Source organism: Austrofundulus limnaeus, unplaced genomic scaffold, assembly GCF_001266775.1.
Source record: "Austrofundulus limnaeus strain Quisiro unplaced genomic scaffold, Austrofundulus_limnaeus-1.0 Scaffold52, whole genome shotgun sequence".
In the NCBI taxonomy this organism is placed as follows: domain Eukaryota; kingdom Metazoa; phylum Chordata; class Actinopteri; order Cyprinodontiformes; family Rivulidae; genus Austrofundulus; species Austrofundulus limnaeus.
This window is the reverse complement of record NW_013952454.1, coordinates 700,094-716,563: the sequence shown is the minus strand read 5'-3', so window position 1 is coordinate 716,563 and position 16,470 is coordinate 700,094. Positions and strand designations below refer to the sequence as shown.

At 40.7% G+C, this 16,470-nt stretch overlaps 1 protein-coding gene across 1 annotated transcript in view; it reads right to left on the bottom strand.

The window, feature by feature from the left end:
• The window catches only part of fcgbp (Fc gamma binding protein), a 21,485-nt gene extending 5,919 nt beyond the window's left edge, over positions 1–15,566 (bottom strand). Inside the window, exons 1-15 of the mRNA XM_014008663.1 lie at positions 15,048–15,566; positions 12,693–13,934; positions 12,259–12,608; positions 11,590–12,166; positions 10,153–10,763; positions 9,524–10,091; positions 8,806–9,071; positions 7,886–8,227; positions 5,773–6,343; positions 5,487–5,689; positions 3,943–4,084; positions 3,538–3,866; positions 2,885–3,464; positions 2,198–2,796; positions 1,312–1,879 (exon numbers count right to left, since the gene is read on the bottom strand). Of these exons, the coding sequence (XP_013864117.1) occupies positions 1,312–1,879; positions 2,198–2,796; positions 2,885–3,464; positions 3,538–3,866; positions 3,943–4,084; positions 5,487–5,689; positions 5,773–6,343; positions 7,886–8,227; positions 8,806–9,071; positions 9,524–10,091; positions 10,153–10,763; positions 11,590–12,166; positions 12,259–12,608; positions 12,693–13,934; positions 15,048–15,162 (7,063 nt within the window). The 5' untranslated portion in view covers positions 15,163–15,566. The remainder of the gene's footprint in view (positions 1–1,311; positions 1,880–2,197; positions 2,797–2,884; positions 3,465–3,537; positions 3,867–3,942; positions 4,085–5,486; positions 5,690–5,772; positions 6,344–7,885; positions 8,228–8,805; positions 9,072–9,523; positions 10,092–10,152; positions 10,764–11,589; positions 12,167–12,258; positions 12,609–12,692; positions 13,935–15,047) is intronic.
• Positions 15,567–16,470: the final 904 nt, after the last annotated feature.

The window sequence follows — 16,470 nt, the reverse complement described above, 5'->3', positions numbered from 1 at the left end:
ACTTATTACATTTTTACACAATTATCTGTACTTTATACTCCTTACAATTTAAAAAGACAAGCAGTAGAAAGTCGTTACTTTTATTTCATTTTTGCTTGTTTTCATTCCAGCTTGTTATTGTAAAAAAATAAATACTATCCATATAAACTGTCTCTCCTAGATAGAGTTAATTTAATTGTGGTTGAATGAGAAGTATAAATATATAAAACTCTGGTACTGTATTAGTTTGTACACAAACAAATCATGTCACAATCCAGCAGGACATACTGTAATCATTAAAATAAAAGGACTGTACTTAAGAAGTATTTGTATTTCATGAATTATATTATTGCATTTGGTTGCAGCCCTCAGATAGATTTTCATTTTGAAGAAAATGTTTGTGCAGTCATGATATATGTATTTAAACTGAAACAGCTGGACTGGTGTATCCTAAATTTAACTAGCCTGGCCCTTGCCTTCCTACGCAGCTCCGCTCAATTCTAGTTTCCCTTCTCTGCTCCTTGTACGAAGCAAAGTGAAGGACAGGGTCTGGTTTTAACCAGGCTAAAATTTAACATCAATTAATTATTTTATACAACAGTCATTTCTGTAGTTTTTGGGGAGGTCACCTCCTAATAAATGTCCTTACAGAAAATCTAACTGCTCATTTTAAATCAGTACTTTTACTTTTAATACTTAAGTACAAAAAACTTCAGATACTTTAAGAGTTTTACTCAAGTAATATTCTTAAAGAAGACTTTAACTTTTAACAAAGTCATTTTTTGATAAGATACTTGTACTTTTACTCAARTATCACTTTGTGGTACTTTATAAAACACTGCTTGATACCAAGCTACAGATACAGCTTACTAAGTGAGTTAGTACCTAAACATTACACAATGACTTTAAAAACACTTTTTTTAATTTAGAACAAGGTGGCTCTCCTTCCTTATAGACTTAAGGCCCCTCTGACTGGATCAACTTAAATATAAAGCCTGACACTCTTACAGTTTAAAATAAATAAAAATAACAAAAAAGATTTTCTTTCAACCAGTAAAACTTTCTTGAACATGGAAATGACAACCTTTTTACTTAAAATGTAAACTAAAATTCAATGTATTATCAATAGCTGTACTGGTATTGAGTCTAAGTATTGAGGCATTTTGTACAAGTACTTGTAAAATGCTGGTATCGGGACACCACTATCACAAGGTGGCATGTTTTGGTAAATTAGGCTTTACACTCTAAAAAATACAATGACTTATACACATGTATGTTTTGTAGGCTGTAATAAAATGCAACTCAAAAAAATGTCAACAAAGTTAAACTCACGGCAGAATGTTTCTGTTCTCCAGGATTGTATGGCGAYTCCTTTACCCTGACAGGCAGACGCATACACTTCTACAGCATCACACACTGATCCATGATGGCCGTGGTACTGACAGACATCATAAACACAGTCCTCCATATAAGGAGCGGGGTCAATGTTTTTGTGACACTCTCTGAAGGGCCCCGTTTTGTCAGCGATGATACCACAGTACTGTGTGGCCTCGTACACCTTCTTCTGGGAGTCTGAACAGGCCTGGCACCACGGGCCCTGACAGACTGAGGAACAGCCCGGTGCAAGGCCCACCTGCCAGCTCTCCCCCAGCTTGGTGCCATCAGGGGCAGGTTTGCCGTTCTGCATGGTCAGATCATCCTGAGCGTTCCCGTTGTAGTTGCCGCACAGGCCGCCGACGGCGTTCTGGTAGCTGCTGGGCAGAGCGACTGTCACCGTGCTCTGCCAGTCGAAGCTCACAGTAATTCCAGCTGCTGTCTCCACTACAGCTGTTTGGCCACTTCGAAACACTTTCAGCTCATTATTAGAACCCAGAGGCAACGAGACGAGCTGATCGTTTAGCTGAAGAGCAGAGAACGAGGGGAATATTTTCACAAGATTATGAATTTTAATAATTACGCCGGCCTTGCTAATCCATTCTAATGTGCAGTTAAATCTAAGCCTAATTAAGACTGTCTGGATTTAATTTTTAATGCGAAACGTACAACAGAAGACGTGAAATGGCAAAATTAGCACACTAAAGAAATGATCCACTCATTTGAATTAGGTAGAAAATATCTGTCCCCATTTTTCTTTTCAATGCTGTCCTAATTTTCATCTTTCTATAAATGTCCTTCAAAAGCAGATTAGTCTTTGCTGTACCTCCACATTAATACTTACCAGGACCTTGTAGGGGTACTCTCTGCTGATAATGAGAGTGGCACCATAAATGGAAATTGYGACAGTCTTTGTGTAGGCCACGGCCTTGTTTCCCCGGTTCTCATTCTGCACGGTGACTTTGAACGGCACCAGCCCCGGCTTTTCCGAAGAAAGACCGGCCAGCTGATAAACGCACGTGCCTTGGAAGTCGAACTTGCGACCATCAAAAGTGCGGTAGTGCGGGTCGCCTGAAGCCGTGCAGGTGGCGTAGCTGATGGGYTGGCAGGTGCGCTCCCCATCCACCACGGCGCACCTCTCCCCGGACGAGCAGGAGGCCTCGCGACACGTCACCATGCCCAGAACTGTGTCGCAGACGCACAGGCGGCCACAAGCCTCGTCGGCCCAGAACTGCTGGCCTGGCTTGTAGTACCGGCCCTGATGAGAACAGCCGCACGTCTTAGCTGGCACACAGTCACCGGCGCTGAGGACATAACCTTTGTCACACACACAGGCCTCCACGCATACACCGTCGCACTTCGGCTGTTCCTCAGGGAATGGGCAGGACGGCTGGCAAGGGTTGGCACAGTCTTCGTAGTGGCTGTTGAGCTGACAGTTCATTGCTGGACGTAAATAAAAATGTTGGCAGGTGTTAATCTAAGGATAATGTAAATATTTAATTTGGAGCRGGGCAGTTTGTGAAATACTCACGACAGCCAAAAGTCTTCCTCCAGCCCTCGATTATCACTCCCTGCTCACGACACTGTTTACTGTACGAGGCCAGCGCCTGGCACAGCATTTTCTTGTCCCCTTTATTTAAACACATGTCATACACACAGCTGTTCATGAAGGCCTGAGGATCCAGTTTTCCAGTGCACTTCCCAAAAAGGTTACTGGTCTTGGCGGCCAAGGCCCCACAGAAAGCCTGGGTTTCGTACAGTTTCCTATCATTATCGTCGCAGGTCGGACAGTTTTTTTCACAGCTGTCCCAGCATGGAAAGTCCTTGTCTTGATCTGGTGTTTGCCAGGTCTTGGCCCATTCAATTACTGAGGAGACAGCTTTGCCAGCGGGATTCTGGAGTTCGTCGCCTGCRTTGCCATTGAAGTTGCCACACAGACCGCAGACGCTGCCATAGTAGCTGCTGGGAAGCTTAATGAGAAGATGCCAGTTGTAATCGTAYGAAACCACCAAGCCAAAATCTGTCACAAGCTCAGCGGTGGCTCCTTTTTGAAGCACAGATACTTGGCCATCACCCAGATATACGGGAAGATTCACCAGCTCCCCATTCACCTGAGAAGCACAGAAAAAATGTTTAAAAATTGCGCACACTGAAATAAGACAAAACTAGAGGCTGGAATCTTACCGTGACTTGACCAACTTGGCTCTTTCGAATGGTGACGGTGTTCCCGTACACAAGCACGTCAACCTCCCTGACGTAAGAAACGGCCGTATTTCCTCTGTTATCATTCCTCTCGGTGACAGAGAAAGGAACCAGACCACCCAGGTCCCCGCAGGTCTTTGAGATGACATACTTGCAGGTYCCCTGGAAGTCAAAGTTTAGACCATCGAACGTGTGGTAGTGGGGGTCACCCCAGGCCCAGCAGGTGCCTGTGTACTTCGGGGTGCACACAGCCTCACCCTTGTCTACACGGCATGTTTCTTGAATACGACAGTTGGCATCTTTGCAGGGGTCTGCAAAAGACGTTTTTAGAATTAAAGTATAAAAGACATTTCTGTTTATGAAATCAGTACGTATGGTGCAGCTTACCTGTGTTGTAGCACGCCCTAATTTCATTCTTGACCATGCATTTTGTGCTTGGAGGACAGGTGTGTTTTTCACAAGTGAGGCCTGTTGCTGGATTACAGGTGCACTTTGTGGCGCAATCGTCCTCGTATACAACTTCACCAGGCTGGTGACAAAAAGATTATAAAAGGTTACTATGCAGTAAGAGCAAAAATATTTATTACTACTACTATTTATTATTACTTGTATAATACGAAGAAATAAGTATGGCATGCCCTGTCTGTCATGGAATTAACATTGTATGGCAGCCCGTTTTGTCATAAAATTTGAAAATATATGAAATTGTTGTAATTAACAGTGTTTGGCAGGTTGTTGTATTACAAAAATATATGTAAACGGTAGGTTGTTGAATATGTATATTACAACAAGAAAGTATACAATATTTAGTTTTTGAATTTCCATTTTTAATTGCAAATCATTTGTTTTCTGTTAGGAAACATTTTTTGAACAAACTTTATGGGTAATGCTTTCTTTTATGGTACCCTTATTACCATGTAATTACAATGTAATTAAAAACATAATTAAAATGTAATTAATACCTTATTACCATGTAATTATGTGGTAATTAGGGTACAATTTTACTATGTAATTAATTGTCTGCGGTAATGTAGCACTTACCTTGTGACATATTACAATTCACTATGTAACATCTAAATAAGTAGTAAGTAATTTTGACAGTTTTAAAGTTACATTTTATTGAAATTAACCACTAACCCCAAAATTTCATTGCATTCATTTGGTTATAAATATAGTGTTGAGTTATAGTAATTTGATTGTAGTTACCCAATAAAGGTAGTTTTACTAACAGTTTTTCTTTTGTACCCTAATTATCACGTAATTACATGATAATGAGGTAGTAATTACATTAAATAAATTTTTTATTACCTTGTAATTACATGGTAATAAGGGTACCATAAAAGAAAGCATTACCAGTTTATGGCTCAAACCTAATTCCATACATGAGGAAGGCAGGCCAAACANAATTAATACCTTATTACCATGTAATTATGTGGTAATTAGGGTACAATTTTACTATGTAATTAATTGTCTGCGGTAATGTAGCACTTACCTTGTAACATATTACAATTCACTATGTAACATCTAAATAAGTAGTAGGTAATTTTGACAGTTTTAAAGTTACATTTTATTGAAATTAACCACTAACCCCAAAATTTAGTTGCATTCATTTGGTTATAAATATAGTGTTGAGTTACTATTGAATAGAATTGATTGTAGTTACCCAATAAAGGTAGTTTTACAGACAGTTTTTCTTTTGTACCCTAATTATCACGTAATTACATGATAATAAGGTAGTAATTACATTAAATAAATTTTTTATTACCTTGTAATTACATGGTAATAAGGGCACCATAAAAGAAAGCATTACCAGTTTATGGCTCAAACCTAATTCCATACATGAGGAAGGCAGGCCAAACATTAATAAAAATGTTGCATGGTAATGCACCACCATGGAAGAGATAAAAGTAATATGAAGAGCTGAACTGTACCTTATATGTTTTTCCTTTGTCATAGCATCCACATTCAGTTTCTTTGACGCATGTCTGACCGTTGAACAGGAAGCCTGCATCACATGCACAGCCTTCTGTGCAGCCTCCCGTKGGGCAGTCCACGATCTCAGTGAGGCCACGGCAGGAAGCAGAGCAGCTCTCAGCACACACATCATAATGACTGTTTGAGGGGCATTGCATGGCTATTGCACAAAAAATATAAACAGTGAGAAAGCTTTTTTTTTTACAGGAAATGTAAAAATATATTGATTAATATAAAACTTACGGCARAAAGATGGAGTCCTCCAGCTGATATCCACTCCTGCCATGTGACAGTTATAGGCATAAGCTGCTACACTGTCACAAAGCACATCTCCGTCTCCGTTGGAAGCGCASAGATCAAACACGCAGTCGTCAAAGTACGGCTGCGGGCTGAGCTTACTGTGACAGCCTGCGAAAGGACCTTTGGGCGCCGTCATAATGCCACAGTATGTGGGCTTGGAAAACACATCTTTGCGAGCTGGGTCACACTTCGGACAGTTGTCCCCCTCACAACCGTTTTCACACACCACGTTAGGAATGGTGACCTTCCAAGATGTGCCAAATTCGTTGACGTTGCTGGTGAGCTTATTGTTGGACATCTGGAAGTCATCTAGGTTGTTCCCGTTGAAGTTGCCGCACAGGCCGCAGACCTTTCCACGATAATTACCAGGCACGGTGACCGTCACGTGATAGACTAAGTCGTAGGTAACGATCAGGTCAAAATCTGTTCTGATAACCAAGTTTCTGCCCTCCTGATAAGCTTGAACTGCTCCCTCTTTAAGATTTAAAGGAAGGTTGTGGAACACTCCATTTACCTAAACAAAATAAAATAATTAAAAACCCATTCATGTAAATTACATCAAGGCAGGGATTTCATAGAGCTATTAAATTCTTAAAATAAGCATATGCTGTTTAAAAACCAGCATTGATTATTAACTACAGCTCCCATAATGAATGCTGTTTATGTCACCTACAAAATGACACTATTCCACCACTAGGTRGCGTTACACAGGGTTCAAAAGTAACCAGCAGCCAGTGAAAAGGCAGAGAAAGTGAGATTTTACAACGAGTTTTGCTGGTTGTCAACTACTTTTTAACCCAGCCACTTTTGTTGTGGCCCACTGCGGTACTGGGAATTTAGAATTTCTCACTTACAAGTTGTAAATTTAAAGTGTCCCGTGGGAAATCCCTGTTAGAAAATTTGAGAACTCTGATTACCCCACTCCAGAATTCAAGACAGCAGCTATTCACCACAACTTATCAGTGAGTAAAACTTTACTTTTACATTTAATAGTAGTTTTGTTTTTATTTCAAATTTAGTCCATTGTGCACATGGTACTTTTCATTCTTTAAAAGAGGATGTTAAAATGCTGTTTCTATGCAAAAAATACCAAGTAGAGCTCAGTTATCAGTGTGCATTGCCAATGCAATGCACACTATTGCGATTCGTTTCACATCCAAGTCATCTCAACTTTGCCATGCTTCTCCACCTGCATACTTTGTCCTAGAGCAGCCATTGTAATTTATATCTGTAAAGCHCCTGTGCCAAATGATGGCTATGCCTTTTGGTGCCTGTAAAACTTATAGTTTTTGAAATATTAATGTTTAATAAATTACAATGGGAGTCAATGGAGCCTTGTATTGGTCCAATACTGCCCCCTGCTGCATCTACACAATATGGTACTGCACCATAGTTTCATTATATTTAAACTCAGTAGTTCAGTGATTACAATATTAATATGACTGTATTTTGATGTTTTACTGTAATACTGTCTTTATGTTGTCCTATTGCTGTAATATATTGCACTTAAGTGTCAATAATTGCATTGGCAAGCTAAACTTTTTCTGTATACATACAATCCAAACCCTGGGATTATCCTCTGCCACATCTCCTATAGTCCCATGATGAGCACTGTGGGCTTTCATGCGGGAGATCAGGGTTCAAATTCAACTAACGCTACTTTAACAAAAATCTCTTCAAACTTCATATTGTCACACAATTACCTTCATTACAAACACTTGCTGACGTGACAGGCACAAGCTGGAATAGAAAACACATTTGAACTTGGTCAAAGTTCCTTCTGCAAGTCCAATGCTGCAGGCAAAGCCATGCTGCAATGACATGCTACATGGCAATGCACACTTGTTTTTACATCGTAAAAACCCATGTCTAGTTATTTATTAGTTGTGCTCAGAGGAATGTGACTTTTCATGTTTTTGGTCAAAAGTAAACATGAAACTTCTAAGTTAATTACAACTGGAACTTTGTGGGTCACAATAATGCTCACGTGGCCCTCTGTGAAAATGAGTTTTACATCCCTGATGTAAACATTCTTTTACCAAAAGTTGCCACTCACCAGCACTCCTTGCATTTTTGTTCTCAGGATTAGAGTGAAGCCGTAGGCCTCCACTGCAACCAGCCTGGTGACTGAAACTTTTTTCTTTCCTCTCATTTGGTCCCACTGCACATTCTCCACCTGAACAGAGAACGCCTCCAGGTGGGTGCCTTCCAGCCCGCAGCTTTTAGACAGAGTGTACGTGCACGTGCCCTGGAAGTCAAATTTCTGCCCATCAAATGAGAGGTAGTGGGGGTCACCGGAAGCCTGGCACAACCCTTTACCAACAGGGTAACATTTCTGGATTCCATTTTCTAGCTTGCACTTCTCGTTAGGGCCACATGTGAACTTCTTACAATCAACCTGAGGAAATATAAATTAAAATAAAAAGCACAAGGGTTAGGGAAATAGTTTTTTCTCCATTTATACTTTTTTATACAGAAGAGGATTAGAGCCACAGAGCAAAAATGTATAAATGAATAAAATACAAAAAATTCCTGAAACAGAATTCTGACTAATCTCAGTAATCAGACTTCTTTTTTTCATATTTCTGACTTTTTCTCACAATTTTAAGAATAAAATCTCATGTTTTTTCTCAGAATTCCAACATTTTTTTCTAAAATAAGTAAAATGTCAGAAATCTGACTTTTCTCGGAATTTTAGGATTTAGGTTTGACTTTTATCTCAGAATTTTGAAAAAAAAAAATCAGAAATCAGAAGTTTTCTCTCATGATTCTTAGAATAAAGTCAGAATTCTTACTATTTTTTTAGAATTCTGACTTTGATCCTTTTTCTAAGAATTCTTAGAAAAAAGTTCAGAATTGTAAAGTATATTTGAATTTGAATTTAATTGAAATTTCTCAGAATTCTGGTCTGTGGCTCTTTTCCTTTTCTGTACATTTAACATTATTATTATTTTTTTTTACATTTTAACTGTTTACCTGTCCGTCCTGTGTGCACTTGCACTCGTCCTGGCACTGCCCGCTGGGATAAAACACTTCACCGACGCGGTAGTAGCGGTTGTTGTAGATGCAGCCGCACTGTGAGAAGGGCACGCAGAGATCCCCGCTGAGAATAAAACCTTCATCGCAGGCACAGCCCTCCCCACACGAAGTCTGACAGCCCTCAGAAGGAGCTAGATTGTTGCAGGTTGCAGGACAAGCAGTTGCACAAACTTCGTAGTGGCTGTTAATGGGACATTTCACAGCTGCACACAAGGGACAAAATTCAATAAATCATTTTCTTTACAAGCAAAAACGATGAATACACTGTAGAGCAGGGGTTCTCAAACCTTTTGGGTCTGGGAACCCCTTACAATGACGAAAAAAATTCCATGGACCCCCTCATAAACCCCATGCTGTTTTAAAAGATAATTTATTTTCGTTTCAGCCCCTAAATGCCATGGGAATATATATTTTTATTTAGTTTATTATGTTTGTTTTATTATTTCGTTGTTCTTCATGCATTTTTAAAAATAAAACCAAATTAACAATTTAGTGAATTTTTTTGAGGACCCCCAAGATACYTYTCAYGGAYCCCTGGGGGTCCTGGGACCCCAGTTTGAGAACCTCTGCTATAGAGGATGTGTGTTAATTAACTGATTACAGTTTGTTTATTGTGTTATCCTATAGGAGTATTTGAAGTAAAACCATGACTCACCACAGAACTGACTGGTTCTCCAGCTGTACACCGTGGCCCCCGCTCCTTGACAGGCAGATGTGTATGACGTAATCGCCTGACACAGCACATCCTTCCTGCCCTTATACAGGCACACGTCATAAACGCAGTCATCAAAATAACCAGATGGATTGATCTTGGCATGGCACTCACGGAAAGGMCCCTTGGGGTCGCTGATCATGCCACAGAAATCGTTCTTTTCGTACTGAACCTTTTCGTTGATGTCACAGCTGGGACACACCCCTTTACAGCCTTCAACACAGCCCGGGATCTCTGCCACCCGCCAGCTGGTCCCAAACTCTGCCGGTTTGACAGGTTTGTCACCATTCTTTGGGATCAAGTCATCCTGGGGTACACCGTTGTAGTTACCACAGAGGCCACACACTGCTCCCTTGTAGCTGCTTGGCAGTGTCACGAACACGGCGCTATCCCAGTTGAAAGTGACTTTCAGGCCAAAGTCTGTGGTGACGACGGCGTACCATCCACTCTTATACACAGATATCTGACCCTCGTTGAGGGTGACAGGCAGATTGACGAGCTCATCGTTTACCTAAAGGAGGAAACTCAGTGGCTGTCACAAAGCAGAATTTAAATCACGATGAAAAGTGTTATGAATGTCTTACCAAAATCGAGCCTTTGTACGTCTTTGTTATGACRATGCTAACGGAGTACACCTTGATCTCTACTAGTTTAGTGAAGGCCACCACCTTGTTGGCCCGGTTCTCATTCTGAACCCGGACTTCAAAGGGCACTAGCTCTGGGTCCTTAGAGCAGAGTGCGGCAAGCTGGTACACACATGTGCCCTGGAAGTCAAACTTGTTCTGGTCAAAGGTCACGTAATGGGGGTCACCTGTGGCCTGGCAGGTACTGAACGATACTGATTGGCATTTTCTGATGCCGTTGACCACCTTGCATTGCTCACTTGCCCCACAGCCTTTTTTCTGGCAGTCCACTCGTCTGCTGCCGGGGACACACTTACACCACTGCTCACAGTTCTGGTCCCCCCAGAATGTCTCTCCCGCAGGAATGTAGTGACCCTGGTAGGTGCAACCACAGTCTGCAGCGGGCACACACTTGTCTCCGCTTAAAACAAAGCCTTTGTTACAGGTGCAGGTCTCCACACAGGGGCGATTGCATTTYGAGGGGGCATTAGGGTCAGAACAAGTGGCAGGGCAGGCGTTTCCACAGAGCTCATAGAAACTGTTGGTTGGACATTGAAAAGCTGGAGGAAGAATAAAATAAACTGTGAAGCTTTCTTAAATGAATGACATTTACATGATTTGATTTAGTGCATGTGTCAAACTCAAGGCCAATGGGCCAAATGTGGCTCGCCGCTGCATTTTATACGTCCCAGGAGAGCTTCAAAGATGTATTAATATCTTAAAATGAGCCTGCGCTGCTTTAAAGCCAGCATCAGCCATAAACTACATTTTCTATTGTGTGTTGTTTTACTCATGAAATGATGACATTCCACCACTAGGTGGAGGTGCACAGGATTCAAAAGTAGCTGACAAATTCGACAWGAAAAATCTCCATTTCACTGCATTTTTGCCAGATACTTTTGCTGCATTACAGTTGTACTGGGAAGTGGGAACTTCCCATTTTAAGGATGAACATTTAAATTGGAATGCCCCTCCAGTGGGAATTCACTGTCATAAAATGGGAGCAACTCCAACTCAAAATTTAAGATGGCTGCTACTCACCACAACTTAACAGTAAATAAAACTCTCTTACTTCTACTTTTAATAGTACTTTTGTAGTAGTTATTTGACATTTAGTCCGATGTACATAGTATTTCTCAGTGATTATATAAGGATGTGTACAAATACTGTTTCTATACACGAAATGCCTCATACAGCCCAGTTACTGTTTGTCAGCAGTGCTCAGCTGTAGCAACCAGATGGGGAACATGCCATTTTTTGTTTAGTCAAAGTTAAACACTAAATGTCAGAGATAATTATAACTGGCCCTTTGAGGGCCACCACAATACTCATGTGGCCCTTGGTGAAAATGAGTTTGACAACCCTGAATTAGTAACTGTTACTTACGGCATTTTGCCAGCTTCCTCCAGTCTTGAATCTGGACCCCAGCGTCCTGACAGGCGTCGGTGTAAGCCTCCAGGGCCTTGCAAAGAAACTGTCTAAGACCATCTCCCATGCACAGGTCATATTTACAGTTCTCCAGGTATGCTTGTGGCTCAACAACTGGATGACATTTGCTGAATGGACCGTTTGCTTTTGTGATGAGCCCACAAAAGGATTCATCCTCATACTTCTTCATCAAATCACTATTACAGCTGTCACACCCACCCACACAGTCATCTCTGCACTGAGGATCAGACCCCACGCCTGGCACCTTCCAGCTGCCCCCGAAGGCCACAACCCCTCCTGCCTGAGTTCCAGAAGGTGTGGCAAAATCATCACTGGGGTTGCCGTTGAAGTTCCCACAGAGTCCACAGGTCTTACCGGCATAACTGTCAGACAGGGCAACCACGAGATTGTGATCCCAGTCGTAACGTACCGTGAGACCAAAGCTTGTCTCTATAACTGCAGAGCGACCACACTGATACATGTTTATTTTGCCGTTGTTTAAAACGATTGGCAAACTCCACAAACTATTGTCAACCTGCGGAAATAAAAACATGAAATATTTTAAGTTGTTAAACAAATAAGGAAAACTAGAAATATAGTGAGTTTTAGTGTATGCTGAACACTTACTCTCACTCGACCCTGCTCAGACCTGACCACTGTAATTGTGACGTCGTAAACCTTTACGATGACCTGGCCAACGTACGACACTCTGCGACTGCCTCTGTTTTCATTCAGAGCTAGGACTTCGAAGGCTGGAAGACGGTCATCTCCACAGTTTTTAGCGATGGTGTAAGCACAGGTGCCCATAAAGTCAAATCTTTTTCCATCAAAGGTGCGATAGTGAGGATCCCCCATGGCCCAGCAGGTGCCAAACTTTGTTTTCACAGGTTTGGAGACACAGGAGGGATACCCACCATCCATTTCACACACCTCATTAGGACTGCAGGTGATACTGCTGCAGGACAGAGATCCACTTGCTGGCAAAACAATGTACAGTTAACGTCCACCATAAAGGGCTTTATTTAAATGAAATATTTGTGTTGAGGGACTGCACATCCTACCTTGCTGTATACAGTGTCCTGCAGCACCATAGCCATTCATCTGACTGATCCCTACGCTGTAGAGACCAAAGCTGGAACCAGAGCTGGACACAGTGTGACCACTGCTGCCGGGGACTTGTTTGTAGGACATTTCGGCCCAGGAGAAATCTGTCCCTGCAATGTTTTTCCACTCAACGTCTTTTGGCAGATTTCCGCTATCTAAACGAAGCGTACCAGTGACACTGGTTTTTGCCACAATCAGAGCTTTGTTATCAAAGCCGTCGATACCGCCCAGTGAGTAGGAAAAGCAGAAGCGGTCTGTGGGTGTGATGGTCAGTAGAAATGGGTCATAGTATTGCAAAAAGCCATCACTGGCGCCATTGAAGAGCAGGAGGACCTGGATGCCATGATCAGCCTGAATAAACAAGGTTTCAGGGGTGAGGTAGTTGATGTCCTTTACCTCCCCCCTGGAAATACTGAAATCATATTTTCGGCTGCCCTGATTGACAGTGACCCGGGTGGGCTGGGAGGCCATGAGGTACACAGTATCATACTTCTTCTGGAAGCTCAGTGGGGGCACGATGAAGCTGGATCCCCAGTTGCTCGCCGGCAGGAGCTGCTCATAAACGTGGTTGCACTTGGAGAAGCGCCACGTGCACGTGTGGCCAGTGAACACCGTGATGGGAAGCTTGGAGGAAACTCTGCTCCCAGACAGGTCGTACTTGCTCTGGAGTTGCACGCTCTCATACGGCTGCAGATCAATTTCCAGTTTGCTGCCTTTTCCGTAAACTCGACCCTGGAACTCAATAGACCCCTCTGGGAAGACCTCTACCTTGTTGCTGTCTTTTCCATTGACCACAGCAAACTCTTTATTGGAGCCAAAGGGGGTTCCGGGAGGAGTGATAACGAAGTATTCTGTACCCCACTCTGTGGTTGGATACACCACGGAGGTGTCTGTCGTGTAAAGCTTGTAGCTAAAGGATGTCACGGACACATCTGCTGATGCTTCAATGCGCACGGTGTTGGGAGACTTTGTGCTGTCGTACATTTCAACTTCAGTCGGGACACTGACGGTGGTCCCTTCGCCAGCCTTCAGCGTCTTCTCCACTTTAAACTTCAAGGAAGGTACCTGTACGGTCACTTTTGTATTGGCTTGGACAGCTGTGATGTACACCTGGAAACTAGGAGTATCATAGCGCGGCGCATAGTTCTCCATAAACGACACGGCAAACTCCCTTCCTACCCAGCCAGCGCCAGATGGACCTGAGAGACAAGAAGTGAAAAATGGGACATTCACAAAAAAAGGTTTTGTTTAAGGGTACATAAAATAATTTCTACAATTGAGCTTCACACATTTTGAGAATGCTAAAATTATGCAGGAAACAAGAAAAGAAAGGCACCATTTGTGTCAAGACGATTAAAGGATTCACAAACAGGCAATAAAAAATGTGCAAGGCTTCTTGGATGGCACAAAACAAAATGACAAAAAATGATGAGACTTCCGTTTCAAAAGAAAATAAATTCTAGTTTATACTAATTAGATTGCTCACCCTTTTAAAAGTCTGTTGCACTCAGTRAGCCACATGCAAAATTCAGTAGCTAGACTGTGGAAGAACTCAATTTTTTGAAAAAGTGCTTCTGCTTAGAATACTAATTTAACTTTTCAATTTTAATAATGTCAATTGAATGCAAGGTAAAGTAAAAAAAGTATGTTCAGATGATTTTTAATGATTCAAATTCCATTTTTTTTCATTCTCACAAGTGCCTCTTAACACATAAACAAATTAGATTACAATTGAATACATTTGTGACCCAACTGAGGATGAAGTATTTTTTGGTCAAAATGACATCGGCTCTATTTTTAAGCTGCATTTCAATACCTGGATTATCCTGATATCATGAGCGGTTCCAGAAATTTGCCATGATTCGTCTTCCTAATCAGAATAACTCATTGATATTTGGTATGAACCCTATTTTTTAGGTCATTCTATTGAGGATTTTTTGAAATGTCATTTTAAAGAGGAAACAAACAAACAAACAAACAAAAAAGACATTAGGATTTACCAGCTGGGAAGAAAAAAATGCTGGGAAAAAGACAAATTTAAGGATTTTCTGCTCAAAATCATGTTTTTATGTAGCTACTGCTCAAAAAAGGACACCAAATTTTTTGAAGATTCTTTCAGATACTTCATTTAAATGACCTGTAGATATGTATTTATTGTATTTATTGTTGCAACATTTTAACCAACGCAKTTCTCCACATACCACTTTTTGACTTAATCTTTGTTTTGATGTGACGACGGGTCACATTTTTATAATCAACTCACTTCCACAGTTGCAAAACTACAGATTTGAAAACAGTAAAACTTTACTTACGACCCAGGAATGCCCCCAACACACAGAACAGCAACAGGTTCCCCATGGCTGTATAAAAATAAAATAAAAAATAAAAAAGCAGAGTTAAAATTTCAATTATTTTGTAAATATACATTAAATTATGCAAATGCAAGAATTTAATAAGTGTGCAAAGATTCAAACAAATATTCGTACCTATTAGGTGGTTGTATGAAAATCTGTTAGACGTTCTTTCCTTTTAAATATATTCATGAGCAAAAAAAAAAAAAAAAAAAGCACCAACCAGTCAATCAGTTTGGGGAAAACAGCCAATAATACCCTTCCTCTTAAACAAATACAGGCAGAATAAATTTGAGGTCCTGCTGCATGTTGACTTAGGTGTGAGCCTTAATACAAACTACATACCTGYGATCAAACATTTATGATTTACTTTAAGTTAGCACACCCTGGAACTAATACAACATGTACGTGTCTGTTATTGTTGGGAAGTGCTGCATCACCTGTTACAAATAAAAATGTCTGGTTCATTTAAAGTAAGTATTCAACCAGAACTTGTTTTACTGCTCTTTAAAGATATACAGTATATATTCCTTAAGGTTTACCACCTGTCAGATACTGATCTGATAATTTAATTTCATTTAATATTTTGGTATTACCAAATATTATCCAAAGTAGACTGGAAAATAAGAATGAGAGCACAAGTTAGTTTAGCTTATTTCAAACATGTGTACAAAACAAAACAAAACAAAAAGATAAAAAGTGATAACAAAATTAACATATTTGAAAAGGAATGGGAAGAAGTAAATGGACTGTACTTATGTGGCGCTTTTCTATCCATCCAGGATACTCAAAGTGCTTCACACTACAATCTGTGTCCTCATTTACCCCTTCACACAGCACATTCACACAGCTAACATGTACAATCATCTATGGAGACTAATCAGTGCCAATCACATTCGTACACTGATGGRACACACRTCASAGRCATTAGGGCTGAAGTGTCTTGCACGGGGGATCAAACTGGCAACCTTCTGGTTTCAGGATGACTCCCCTAACTACTCTGCCACAGCCACCCCAAAGTAAAAAAAACATTTAATCCCACCCTTCTCCGAAGCTTATTAACAAAAAATAATTGTAATTTAGAATAAGGAAAAAGAAGAATTTACTATTTCATAAAGACTAAAACAACAATCTGTTTACCTAGAATTTTATATAATACCAGAATATATTCATAAACGTAAATGTATATCTACATGCGTGTATATGCAAACACACATAAATGTACGCACATACTGTATATACACAGCCCCAAACATCTCCATATATTGAAAAAAATCATACACACTCAGCATCCCTATATCTTTTGTAAATAACATTTTTATAGCTCTCCTTAATTTATTATTAATGTTTGGACACTCCTTAAGTTCAACACCCAGACTGTTCC